Consider the following 14,795-nt stretch of genomic DNA (forward strand, 5'->3'; position numbering starts at 1 on the left):
TGAGTGCCAAATATGCGCCAAGCACTAAAACTGAAATACAGTTCATCTCACTCACAGAGTTTACAATTTATAGGTTGGAACGGGCAATGAGAATACAGTATATTCTTTCTACCAGAGTATGAAGAATAAGAAACAGTACTTATCAAAGCAATAGCTAGCAAAGACCTTTTACAGAGCATGGAAAATAAATACTTAAAACAGCATAATAAATCCAAGGTACAGTGTAAAAAGAAGAGAAAATAGCTCTCTTGTATCTTATGACTTGTGTCAGTAATTTAGAAGTGTAACCAAAAAAAAAATTTCCAAACCTCACATCCACTGTATTATTCGACTCATGGTCAAACACTTCAAATGCTTCCTTGATTTTTTTGTGAAATTCTGCTACTATTATCTCTGCAAAAGACAAAGTAAATAAAAATTATTTTAATTTAGCTTTGAATTGAAAACAAAAATTCTAATAACCAGACTAGCAATCTTAATAAACAAGCATATGAAGAACTCTTTCCTTATCTTTATGTATCATTTAGCATGTTTAACTTCCTCTGGAGATGTCAAAGGATATATTGTGTTTGTAAACATCTTTTCTGAGGCATAATGTACATATGGTAAAGGTGCACTGATCTTAAGTACACAGTTTAATTAAGTGTTTACACACGCACATACTCATGGAACCACTCCCATCACGGTGATAGAATATTTCCAGCAGCGGCCTCTCTCTCGAGTCCTCCGGGCAGAGTCCTCGCCTGAGAGGCACAGTGAATCCAACACAACAGATACTGTTTGCTTCTCCGCAGGGTTCCCTGCCTACCTTGCCTTATTCTATGCTTGCAGAGTTGTGGGAAGAAATGCATAAAAACCAACATGACATTTTCTCAAAAAGCTTTCAAACTAGTTTTGGACTATGACTTACATATATGAAACACTCATATTTTTATTCAATAAATAGTTACCTAGTACTTACTATGTGGTAAGGTTATGGCAAGGAACAAAATAGAAAAAAAAAATCCCTGCCTCTATAGAGCTGCTTTTATTGGGAAAGATATATAAGCTCGTAATATCTGATAAAATACATAGTAAGGCAAATGAAAAATGGAGGAAGGAATAAACAGGGTAGGGACATGAGGGACGCTGGGTGGGGCGTGGGTGGGGAGAACGGGTTGATACGGAGGTCTGAGACAGGCCTACCTCTGCGGTAAGGTGACACTTGGGCAGATACCTGAAGCAGGGAAGGAGCCAGCCTTATGAACAACTGCAGAGTTTTCAGGCAGAGAGAACAGTAAGTGCAAAAGAGTAAGAAATAAGATCAGAAAGGTATGAATCTGAAGGTGAGGAATAGATTGTCAAGAGGCCTTGGCCAGGCGCAGTGGTTCACACCTGTATTCCCAGCACTTTGGGAGGCCAAGGCGGGTGGATCACCTGAGGTCAGGAGGTCGAGACCAGCCTGGCCAACGGGGTGAAACCCCGTCTCTACTAAAAATACAAAATTAGCTGGACGTGGTGGCACATAACTGTCATCCCAGCTACTCCGGAGGCTGAGGCAGGAGAATTGCTTGGATCTGGGAGGCGGAGGTTGCAGTGAGCCAAGATTGCGCCATTGCACTCCAGCCTGGGCAACAAGAGCAAAACTCCATCTCAAAAAAAAAAAAAAAAAAAAGCCCTGTAGGCTACTTTAAGGATTTTGGCTTTTACTCTGAATGAGATGTGAAGGCGCTGAAGGGTTTTTCCAGGCAGCAAAGTGATGTGGTCTGCTGATCATCACTCATCACTCTGGCTATTACGACAAGGGTGGAAGCAGAGAGACCAGGCAGGAGGCCACCGCAGTACTCCAGGTGAGAGACGTGGGCCAGAATGGTAGCAGTGAAGGTGGTGAGACATGTCAGGATTCTGGATATATTCTTTTTTTTTTTTTTTTTTCTGAGATGGAGTCTCTCTCTGTTGCCCAGGTTGGAGTGCAGTGGCTCAATCTCGGCTCACTGCAAGCTCCGCCTCCTGGGTTCAAGCGATTCTCTTGCCTCAGCCTCCTGAGTAGCTGGGCCTACAGGTGCATACCACCACGCCCGGCTAATTTTTTGTATTTTTAGTAGAGACAGGGTTTCACCATGTTGGCCAGGATGGTCTTGATCTCCTGACCTCGTGATCCACCCGCCTCGGCCTCCCAAAGTGCTGGGATGACAGGCGTGAGCCGCCGCGCCCGGCCGATTCTGTATATATTCTAAAGAGCAGAGCCAGCAAGATTTGCTGACATAGAAAGAAAAGGGTCAAGGCCAACTCCAAGGTGTTTGGCTGAGTGAAAGAATAAAGGAAAATAATGTAATTGAGTCTTAAAATCGTGCTAAGCATGGCAGCTCATGCCTGCAGTCCAGCACTTTGGTAGGCCCAGGCGGGAGGACTGCTTGAGCTCAGGAGGTCGAGGCTGCAGTGAGCCAGGATCACAGTACTGCATGCCAGCCTGGCGACACAGCTAGACCTTGTCTCAAAGAAAAGAAAAAGGTCTCACGATGTATCAAACAGTAAATACAGTAGGACGCCCAGAAAGAAAGATATTAGGAATGAGTTTAGGTAATTATTTCAATTAGAAATATAATACCACCAAACAGAAAATAGGAAATTTTAAAATCACTCACATTCTCTTCCCCCAATATAACCACTCATCATTTTGCTGTATTTTCTTCCAATCTTTCTTCATACATATGCTTTTATATATAGCACTGAATACCATTCATTCATTCAACAAATATGTACTGAATAAACACTACACACCAGGTTCTACATCAGGTACTGTATATACTTTTACAATCATAGAGAAAAAATAAACCAAAGCTCAGAGACGCTAAGCACCTTTTGCCCAAGATCACAGACTTATTGAGTGGCAGAGCTGGACTGAACTCAGATCTTCCTCCCTTGAACAACCCTGCTCTTCTCCCCCCACACCCCACGCCACCCCACCTCACTCCACCGCACCCCACTCACCTCACTCCACCCCATCTCACCTCACTCCACCCCATCTCACCTCACTCCACCCCACCCCACTCACCTCACTCCACCGCACCCCACTCACCTCACTCCAACCCACCTCACTCCACCCCATCCCACTCACCTCACCCCACCCCACCCCACCTCACTCCACCCCACCCCCACCTCACTCTACCTCATTCTACCCCACTCCACGCCACCCCACTTCACTCCACCCCACTCTACCTCATTCTACCCCACTCCACCCCACCCCACCTCACTCCACCCCACCCCACCTCACCTCACCCTACCCCACCCCCACCTCACTCTACCTCATTCTACCCCACTCCACCCCACCCCACCTCACTCCACCCCACCCCACCTCACTCCACCCCACCTCACCTCACCCCACCCCACCTCACTCCACCCCACTCTACCTCATTCTACCCCACTCCACCCCACCCCACCTTACTCCACCCCACCCCACCTCACCCTACCCCACCCCACCTCACCCTACCCCACCTCACCTCACCCTACCCCACCCCCACCTCACTCTACCTCATTCTACCCCACTCCACCCCACCCCACCTCACTCCACCCCACCCCACCTCACCCTACTCCACCCCCACCTCACTCTACCTCATTCTACCCCACTCCACCCCACCCCACCTCACTCCACCCCACCCCACCTCACCTCACCCCACCCCACCCCCACCTCACTCTACCTCATTCTACCCCACTCCACCCCACCCCACCTCACTCCACCCCACCTCACCTCACCCCACCCCACCTCACTCCACCCCACTCTACCTCATTCTACCCCACTCCACCCCACCCCACCTCACTCCACCCCACCCCCACCTCACTCTACCTCATTCTACCCCACTCCACCCCACCCCACCTCACTCCACCCCACCCCACCTCACCTCACCCTACCCCACCTCACCTCACCCTACCCCACCCCCACCTCACTCTACCTCATTCTACCCCACTCCACCCCACCCCACCTCACTCCACCCCACTCTACCTCATTCTACCCCACTCCACCCCACCCCACCTCACTCCACCCCACCCCACCCCACCTCACTCCACCCCACCCCACCTCACCTTACTCCACCCCATCCCACCTGTTAGTACTTACAGTATAAAATCTTAACTCCTTAATTACTTCACCTGTCATATTTTTCCAGGTTACAACATAATTTACACAACCTTCCATTTTTTAACAGTACCAAAAGAATATACCACAATTTATTGATATTATTTTTTCTTTTTTTTCTTTTTTTTTTTTTTTTTTTTGAGACAGAGTCTCGCTTAGTCGCCCAGGCTGGAGTGCAGTGGCGCGATCTCAGCTCACTGCAAGCTCCGCCTCCCGGGTTCACGCCATTCTCCTGCCTCAGCCTCCGGAGTAGCTGGGACTACAGGCGCCCGCCGCCTCGCCCGGCTAATTTTTTGCATTTTTAGTAGAGACGGGGTTTCACCGTGTTAGCCAGGATGGTCTCGATCTCCTGACCTCGTGATCCGCCCGCCTCGGCCTCCCAAAGTGCTGGGATTACAGGCGTGAGCCACCGCGCCCGGCTATTTTTTCTTTATTATAAATAACACAGCAATGAACTTTTGCTAATTTAACAACAAAGAAAGTTACCTCATTATTTAAATTTACACTGCTTTGATTACAAGTGAATCTCAATAATGATCCATATGTTTGTTTACCATCCGTGTTTCCCATGTTATGAACTGTCTATTCATGTTCTCTGCTCAACCCTACGGGGGCCTTTGACTATTTCTTAACAATGAGCGTGAGCTGTTTGAATAATAAAGACTTAACCCTATGTCGAAGTCACTGCAAACAATTTTCCAGGTCAGTTGTTTGCACTTGTTTTTCTAAAACGAAAACAGCTCCATTTCCTTTCTGATGATCAAAATCATACACAATTACTGGAGGAAAAAAAAAAGACACAGATGAAAGTTTAAGTTAAAATCACTTCCAATTCTACTCAGAGTTAACTACTCTTTTCTTTTTTTCTTTTTTCTTTTTGAGATGGAGTCTTGCCATAATTGCCCAGGCTGGAGTGCAGTGGCACGATCTCGACTCACCACAACCTCCACCTCCCAGGCTCAAGTGATTCTCCTGCCTCAGCCTCTGGAGTAGCTGGGACTACAGGTGCGCACCACTACCACCGAGCTCACTTTTGTTTTTTTTTGTTTTGTTTTGTTTTTTTTGAGACGGAGTCTTGCTCTGTCGCCCAGGCTGGGGTGCAGTGGCCGGATCTCAGCTCACTGCAAGCTCCGCCTCCCATGTTTACGCCATTCTCCTACCTCAGCCTCCCGAGTAGCTGGGACTACAGGCGCCCGCCAACCCGCCCGGCTAGTTTTTTTTTTTGCATTTTTTTAGTAGAGACGGGGTTTCACCGTGTTAGCGAGGATGGTCTCGATCTCCTGACCTTGTGATCCGCCTGTCTCGGCCTCCCAAAGTGCTGGGATTACAGGCTTGAGCCACCGCGCCCGGCCCTAACTTTTGTATTTTTAGTAGAGATGGGGTTTCACCATACTGGCCAGACTGGTCTCAAACTCCTGACCTCAAATGATCCACCCGCCTCAGCCTCCCAAAGTGCTGGGATTACAGGTGTGAGCCTCCATGCTCGGTCCAGAGTTAACTACTTTTAATGTTGTTCTCTAATCTAATTTCTCACTCAGCAATAAATTGGACCTTTCATTCTCAATAAATATTCATTACCTTATTATTTTTAGCGACTGCTTAATATTCCATTATAGAGCTTTATCAAAATGTATTTAATCAACCCCCAATTGTGGATGTTTAGGTTGTTTCTGATTTTTCATTATTATAATCAATAATCAATTCTTTATTGAAGAATCCTGCCCAATTCATCTTTGTATATTTGTCTTATCTTGTTGAAATTCAGCGAGTTGAACACAGTTGAACTAGCAAGCTTCTTATGAGCCATAACAGGATCTTGGGAAAACTCTCTGGTTATGAGGCTGTCACTGCACAAAGCTGATGTTTGGTTTTTAAATTTAAGGTCATTTTAAAAGTACATTATCCTTTATTTTTAGGTAGTCACAGCTGTTGAGATTTCTTCTCATACTTTAAAGTTTAGAAACTTATCCTGTGAAAGGCCCAAAAGGCACAGAAAGAAAAATCGTCCTTTTTCTAGAGGTCTAGCAAGTACTTAATTCGATTTTCTTCAACAATTTACAGATAGATTTACTGTGGTTTTTTTGTTTTTATTTTTGACACTGGACAACACACTGAATAATTCATCTGGTTTATTTTGATGTGATTCAAAGTGAAAGGTTAGCTTTTCCTATTTACCAAGTGCTTGATTCCTTTCCTTGCACTTTATTATGTATTATCATCTTTTATGTGATTGAGATTAATTCTATCAATTGTCCATTCTACTGATTCTATTCTGATTTGTATTTCTAGTCTTGTGCCATTACCATAGTGTTTTATTTAATGCCACTCTATTAGCCTCTTTTTAGGAATGTTTATCAATACCAACTTATTATTCCAAAGGAAATACAGAAATCCATATACAATTTAGAAATTCCAAATGAAATACCATTGAAAGTTTTATTGATATTGCAATCAGCTATGCATTGAGAATTAACATTTTAGAATATTTAGTTTTCACATCTAAGAGATGTATATTTAGATATATATATCCCTTTATAGATCGCTAAATTAAATATGACTATCTTGAGGTTCGTCATGTAAGCCACACACAATCCTCCAAGATGATGCCTGAGTATTTTGTTTTGTAGATATTGTGATGAAATATTTTTAGAACCCTGTAATTTCAAGTGTTTGAGGTAAAAATTGAATTTTTGCTATTGACTATATATTTCCTGAAAAAATGTATTAATTAAAATCTTTCCGTTGATTATTTTATATTTTCTAATAATACTTTTTGTATTATCTTCTTATGGTATCTTATTTCTCTGTCATGACAAGGCACTGGCCAGCACTTACCAAAGCAACATAAATGCATAAAGTGATAATAATCCATTTTATAAAAACATTATTATTATTTAATAATTTGGAACACTAGTCTTTTACCAATAAGTATAATGCTGACTTTTGTTTTGAAATAGGTAAAACTTATCATTTATAATTTTATCCTTCCATGTCTAAATAACAGGCACTAACTTTATTTTTTAGTTTTCAACCTTTTTATTTGGATATTTTTAAAAGTGTGCATTCCAATAATTAAAAACATGTGAACAAAACACTCTGGCACTCTGATTAAAGTGCACTTACAGCCTTCAAGGCACGAATTTTTAATAACCTCTTATCAATATATTTTCTAAACTGTGTTCTGTTTAATACTCATTCCTCAAGGTGCTTCTCTTGAACTCCTGACCTCGTGATCCACTTCCCTCAGTCTCCCAAAGTGCTGGGATTATAGGCATGAGCCACTGTGTCTGGCCAGAGCTGCTCAATAAAGGGCTTCAGTGATCAAAAATGTCTGCAAAACTCAAATATTATGGTTTATATATAATATTTATATGTGGTTTTATATGGTCATTTATAGTGTGTATTAGTATATTAAAGTCTTTGGAATGTTCTACAATCATGAAACTTAACTTTGTTCAACACAGCCTGTTCCAAAGTCACTTGATCATCAAGCCTCTTTTTTCGAACTATCATCTATCAGGAATAATTAATGCCTTAACTGAAATCTAGGACTACCCTAATTCAGGAATCCTCACCCACCGGACATTGCAATACAAGTTAACCATCCCTAATCTGAAAATCCTAAATCCAAAATGCTCCAAAACCCAAAACATTTTGAGGTCCCAGGCATTTCAGATAAGGATCACTCAACCTGTACAGTATACAGTAACCTTCTAATCAAAACACAGCATTGCAGGCAGAGACTGAAAGTCCGGCGTTTGCTGTTGCTAACAGCTGACACAGGTATTGTGGTGATGCTACTGTGCTGCTTCATTACCTTGAACACATTATTTCTTCACTTCGTGAATGGTACTTCATATTTTTTACTGCCACGTACTTCTGTGTGAATAAGTGTAAGATGATTGCTTATCAACATCAATTCCTATCAGTTTAGGGTCAGGAATGATGCTGACACCAAACAGCCAGCTTGTCCTCAGGGGCAGCCGACATAGTGATACTTTTGCTTTCTGATGGTTCTATGTATAGAAACTTTGTTTCATCTACACATTATTTAAAATACTGCATAAAATTACCTTCAGGCTATGTCCATAGGGTTTACATGAAACATAAATGAGTTTTGTGTTTAGACTTGAATCCCTTTCCCAAGATATCTCATTATGTATATGCAAATATTTCAAAATCCAAAAAAAATTAGAAATCCAAAATACTTCTGGTCCCAAGCATTTTGAAAAAGGGATACTCAGCCTGTCAAGTGGATGGATTAAAGGGGCACCCCAAAATACTGAACCTCTTATCTCTCATCTCTCAGTGTGGCCAGATGAAGTCGGGCCCCAGAAAGCAGTCTGTTCCAGAGCTTCCCACAGGGGGACCAGGGCAGGACAGGATCCGATGGCAGGCCCCTGGTCTGCAGAGCAGCAAGACAACAAATGCCATCAGGCACCCACTGCTCCACACTGCCATATCACGTGGTCCTCTCCTTCAGAGTCCAGATGCAGAATGCACCATCACCCATCAGAGAGCTCCTGAAGACACTGATGTTCCAGGTGCCCAAAGAGCATAGTGTTCATTCCAGTGTGCACTGCAACTTCTTCAAACTGACAGGGCTCATGCTCTAGGAAGCAGTCCCAGATCTTTATCTTCACATCCTATGGGCTACCTCCCTGCCTCCGCAACTGATATGCCCTTTTAGGAGCAGCCAAGCTTGATGTGTGGCCCTAAAAACACATGCATGAGAGGCTGGGCACAGTGGCTCATGCTTGTAATCCCAGCACTTTGGGAGGCCGAGGTGGCCAGATCACTTGAGGTCAGAAGTGTGAGAGCAGCCTGGCCAACAAGGTGAAACCCTGTCTCTATTAAAAATACCAAAATTAGCTGGACGTGGTGGCACACACCTGTAATTCCGGCTACTTAGGAGGCTGAGCCAGGAGAATCACTTGAACCTGGGAGGCACAGGTTGCAGTGAGCCAAGATCACGCCACTGCACTCCAGCCTGGGCAACAGAGAGAGACTCTGTCTCAAAAACAAACAAACAAAAAACACGTGCATCATATATAAATTCAATCTTCATTACTTTGAAATAATCGATATGAGATAGTTCAACTGGATTAAAAAATCATTTGGATTATTAGAAAATTTTCTAAATTATATTGGTTAATTAAAGGAAAAGTTTTTAGATGATATAATTTCAACTGGTTTGAAATATTCCAGGCAGGAGTGTCAGTCCCAAAGGCACTGTGAAAAAAGCATAATCCGGCCGGGCACAGTGGCTCACACCTGTAATCCCAGCACTTTGGGAGGCAGAGGCAGGCAGATCACAAGGTCAGGAATTCGAAGACCAGCCTGACCAACATGGTGAAACCCCGTCTCTACTAAAAATACAAAAATTAGCCGGGCGTGGTGGTGGGCGCCTGTAATCCCAGCCACTCGGGAGGCTAAGGCAGGAGAATCGCTTGAACTCGGGAGGCGGAGGTTGCAGTGAGCTGAGATGGTGCCATTGCACTCTAGCCCGGGTGACAGAGCAAGACTCTGTCTCAAAAAAAAAAAAAGTGTGAGAACGTGTTAAGAAATCACATTTTTTGAGATAGGTAGGGGCCTAGTTCATATTTCAATTTTGATTTTTTTAATGGTTGGGAAAAACGCTTTTACACTTCTGCACGAACAGTTTCTCATTGGTAGTAAATGATCAAAAATTGAGAAGCTCATATTAAAGATTTTTTAAAATCAGGAATTGAGTACAACTATTTCAAGCAAAAAGTTTGATACTAAAAAGTAACATTTTGGGAAGCAAGCTCAAGTTCCACTAACATTTTAAATACATTTGGAACTTTTAAAATAGAGTCATCATTTTAAAATTCCTAATACTGTTTTATTTTCTTAAATATTTTTTAACATAATGATTTTTTTAATAATCAAGCCTCATATAGAGTCCCAAAGCTCATCTAGTTTTACCCCAGTGTGCCACAAATATTGTTTTCCACGCTCAGGGTTTGTGTGTGCTTGTTTTTGAGACAGAGTTGTGCTCTGTCACCCAGGCTGAAGCGCTGTGGCGAGACCATGGCTCACTGCAGCATCAAACGCCCAGGCTCAAGCAATCCTCCCGCCTCAGCCACCTGAGTAGCTGGAACTACAGGCACAGACCACCGTGCCTGGCCAATTTTGTTTAATTTTTGTTTTTATTTGTAGAGACAAGGTCACTCTGTGTTGACCAGGCTGGTTTTGAACTCACGGCCTCAAGCGATCCTCCCACGTTGGCCTCTCAAAGTCCTGGGATTACACACGTGAGCCACTGAGTCTGGCCAATGTTTAGGTTTTACAGTGATAAAAGCTGAGAAGCACTACCCTAAAGTTATTACCCATCTTGAAGTCCCTTTGAGAACTGGCTGCTCATTCTCCCATGGCTTCCCTATCTCAGGGACTTGAGGAAGGTTGGCAATATAGAGCTCCCCATTGCTGCTCAGAGCCCCATACTCCTAATCTGCCATATTTTTTGCCAGCATCTCTAACGAAGGAAATTTTTAAACATACAGAAAAGTTGAAAGCTTAGTATTACAAACAACTATATACCCACCACCTAAACTATTGTTAATATTTTGCCATTTTTTGATTCCTCCTTCCAAGTCTGTCTGTAAGTCAACTGCAGACAGCAGAATAATTCATCCCTAAATACTTCAGCATATCTCCTAAAAATAAAGACATTCTCCTGCATAATCCCAATGCTATTATGATATCTTTAAAAATTAACAAAAATTCACTAAGATCATCTAATATCTATTCCATATTCAAATGTCTCCATCTGTCCCTAAATGTCTCATAGGTATTTTTTTCATACTAAAACCCAATCAAAGATTATGTACTGTGTTTGGCTGTTACGTATTATTTTGTTCTCTTTGAAACTAAAACAGTCCTGCATCCTTCCCTACCCCTCCCCACACACATGAAATTAGCTTGTTGAAGAGACCGGGCTATATAGTATCATACAGAATGGCCCACATCATGGACTTGTCTGAGAGCATCCTTGTTTCAACTTCGTATGAAAAACTACTACTCTATTAAGGTTCATCCCTTGAGGACACATAATCTACCATTCCTTCTCACTGCTATCTTCTACTGATTCCCTGATCACAGTCCTCCAAATTTCTCATTCTAACAAATTCATCTTCCTAATTCTATTTGATCATCAACACCTTTCAACCCGTCTGGGGTTTTTTGTTGATTTTTTTTGAGACGTGAGCCACCGTACCCAGCCATGTACTTATAAACCCTTCTGAACTGTTCTTTCCCTTCCATTTCCATTGTCATTGCTTACGATTAGACACTCACACGCCTGTAATCCCAGCACTTTGGGAGGCCTAGGTGGGTGGATCACTTGAGGTCAGGAGTTCAAAACCAGCCTGGCCAACATGATAAAACTCCACCTCTACTAAAAATACAAAAAAATTAGCCGGGCATGGTGCCATGTGCCTGTAATCCCAGTTACTTGGGAGGCTGAGGCAGGAGAATCACTTGAACATGGGGGCGGATGTTGCAGTAAGCGGAGATCACACCATTGCACTCCAGGCTGGGAGACAGAGCGAGACTGTTTCATACATACATACATACATACATAGACACATCACTTCCAGCTAAATTAATGTAGTCACTTCCTGCCTTTTTGCCTTTAGTCTCCTTTCTCTCACTTCCCATTCCATCATCAAACCACAATCCACATTTTGCTAGGATGATCTTTCTAAAAGGCAGATTCAGTCATTTGACCCTCTGGTTTAAAATCCTCCAACAGTTCGCAAGGCCTTTCAAACTAACATTCAGACTCCTCAACCAGGCGCACAAAGTCCTTTATGAACTAGGCTCCTACCTGTCTCAAAAATGTGATCTCTTAACACTTCTCCACACAAATGCCCTAGGCAGGAAATCTCTGTAGTGTCCCAGTGATAATGCTTTTTCCCTCTGCCTTTGTGACAGACACTCCTGTCTGGAATACCGTTCTCCTCCTTCCCGGCTATCTCCCATTCGTTACTCACGTTTAAGAGTAACTGACCTTCTGAAGGCTTCCCTTCTCCTGTTTCTTTGTTAAGTACCCTCCTATGTAATCATGTAGCGTACATGCTATCTCTATCATAATAGTCTATCAAACCATATGATAATTAGCAGTTTACTTATTTGTCTCCCTTTCCATACGTAAACACCTTGAGAATAACTCTGATAGGCCCTGTAACCTACTAAAAGTTCAGTAAGGCCGGGTGCCAGGGGCTCATGCCTGTAATCCCAGCACTTTGGGAGGCCGATCACTTGAGGCCAGAAGTTCAAGGCCAGCCTGACCAACACATTAAAATCCCATCTCTACCAAAAATTAGCCAAGCGTGGTGGCATGTGCCTGTAATCCCAGCTACTCAGGAGGCTGAGGCATGAGAATAACTTGAACTCAGGAGGCAGAGGTTACAGTGAGCCAAGATCACACCACTGCACTCCAGCCTGGGCGACAGAGTGAGGCTCTAAGAAAAAAAAAAAAAAAATTAATACCAATCTACCAGTCCTTCACAAAATCTTCCCAAAAATTGAAGAGATGAGAACACTGCCCAACTCATTCTATAAGGCCAGTATTAACATGATAAAAACAAAACAAAACTGAGACATAAGAAGAAAATTACAAACCAACATCCATTATAAATATAAATGCAAAATCCTCAACAAAACACTTGCAAAACATATCCAGCCACCTTATGGGGGATTATACACCATGACCAAATGGGATTTCTCCCAAGAATGCAACGTATGAAAACCAATCAACATAATACACCACATTAATAGAATGAAGAGGGGGAAAAAACCACGTGTCATCTCAATAGATACAGAAAAAGTATTTGACAATACATAACATCTTTTCATTATAAAAACACTCAAAAAACTAGGAATAGTGATTTGATCATAGCACATTATGTGCACGTATCAAAATGTCACACTGTGCTCCATAAACACGTACAATTATTATGTGTCAATTAAAAAATACTTAAGATTATTGTTTAAAAGAAAACTAGGAATAGAAGGGAACTTCCTCATTACGATAAAAGGTACTTATGAAAAACTCACAACTAACATCATACTTAATGAATGGCAAAAGCTATTCTGCGTGCCTTTAGAATCAGCATGTTTTAGAAAGGAAATGTCTATTTTATATTAATCTGGCACACACATTAAGGGGAGCCTCTACTGTATTTCTAAGGCTACTCTGGTCTAAGTTTATAGCATAGATGCCAAAAGCATGCAGTTTTGGGAATGTTAGAGAAATGGCCAATATACAAAATATCCTTTTAAAACGTATAATTCGCTGAGTGTGGTGGTGCATGCCTATAGTCCCTGCTACTCAGGAGGCGGAGGTGGGAAGATCACGTGAGCCCAAGAGTTTGAGACTGGGTAACACACCATCTTTAAAAAAAAAAAAAAAAAGGGGGTATAATTCTAAGTTTTGTAATGAGAGTACTTTGAGTCAGGCTATTCGTTACTGATATACTATGTCAGTGTACTTTTGCTGTTCATTTTTTTTTTGTAGAAAACAAATTCCTAGAGTTTCCTGTATATTTATCTAGAACTATTCTAAAAAATATTTAAGATTAAGAATTATAACAATTTTGTCATGTTAAAAAAAAAAAAATCAATCCAAAGCTGGGCACCATGGCACACACCTATAGTCCTGGCTACTCAGGAAGCTAATAGCTTGGGCCCAGGAGTTCAAGTCTAGCCTGACAACACAGGGAGATCCTGCCTCTAAAAACAAAACAAAAGAGGTGGTAGCTCACACCTGTAATCCCAGCACTTTGGGAGGCTGAGGAGGGAGGATTGCTTGAGGCCAGGAGTTCAAGACCAGCCTGGGCAACATAGTGAGATCCTGTCTCTACAAAAAAGTTACAATTCTAAAATTTAAATTTAGCTGGGCATGGTGGCACATGCCTGTAGTCCCAGCCACTCGGGAGGCTGAGGTAGAAGGATACTTGAGCCCAGGAGGTAAAGGCTGCAGTAAGCCAATAGTTCCACCACTGCACCCTAGCCTGCTCAACAGAGCAAAACCCTGTCTCAAACAACAACAACAACAACAAAATCCTCCAAATGATGTCAATCTTCCCCAAATAGGAAAACATAATGTGACATTGTTGATAAGACTGATTATAACAGAGATTACAAAAGAGGCCAGTAAGTATGCATACATTGCTGGTTAAGAGCACTGACCTGGAGCCAGCCACCATTGGCTTTTCCATGTACTAGCTGTGAGACCCTGGGCAAGTTCCTTAACCTCTCTATGCTCAAGTCTCCCCACTTGCCACATGGTGATAATAATAGTCTCTTCTTTGGACACCAGTAGAGTAGTTTCTCATAAAGTTACACGTCAAATTACCATACGATCTAGCAATTCCACTTCTGGGTCAATAACTAAAAGTATTGTAAGTGGGGACTTGAACAGATACTTACACACCAGTGTTCACAGTAGCATTCTTTACAATAGACAGAAGGTGGAAACAGCCCAAATGTCCATCAACAGATGGATAAACAAAATATGGCATATATATACAATGGTATATTACTTAAGCCTTGAAAAGGAAGTTCTGACTCATTCTTAAAGGGTAGATGAACCCTGAAGACATTATACTGAGTGAAATAAGTCAGACACAAGACAAATTATTGTATGACTCCACCT

At 42.3% G+C, this 14,795-nt stretch overlaps 1 protein-coding gene across 1 annotated transcript in view; it reads right to left on the reverse strand.

Moving 5' to 3' along the window:
• LOC105474697 (EF-hand calcium binding domain 2) overlaps positions 1 to 14,795 on the reverse strand; it is an 89,036-nt gene that overhangs the window by 73,058 nt on the left and 1,183 nt on the right. Inside the window, 1 exon segment of the mRNA XM_071068417.1 lies at positions 309 to 393. Within this exon segment, the coding sequence (XP_070924518.1) occupies positions 309 to 393 (85 nt within the window).

The sequence above is a fragment of the Macaca nemestrina genome, chromosome 1, assembly GCF_043159975.1.
Source record: "Macaca nemestrina isolate mMacNem1 chromosome 1, mMacNem.hap1, whole genome shotgun sequence".
Classification (NCBI taxonomy): domain Eukaryota; kingdom Metazoa; phylum Chordata; class Mammalia; order Primates; family Cercopithecidae; genus Macaca; species Macaca nemestrina.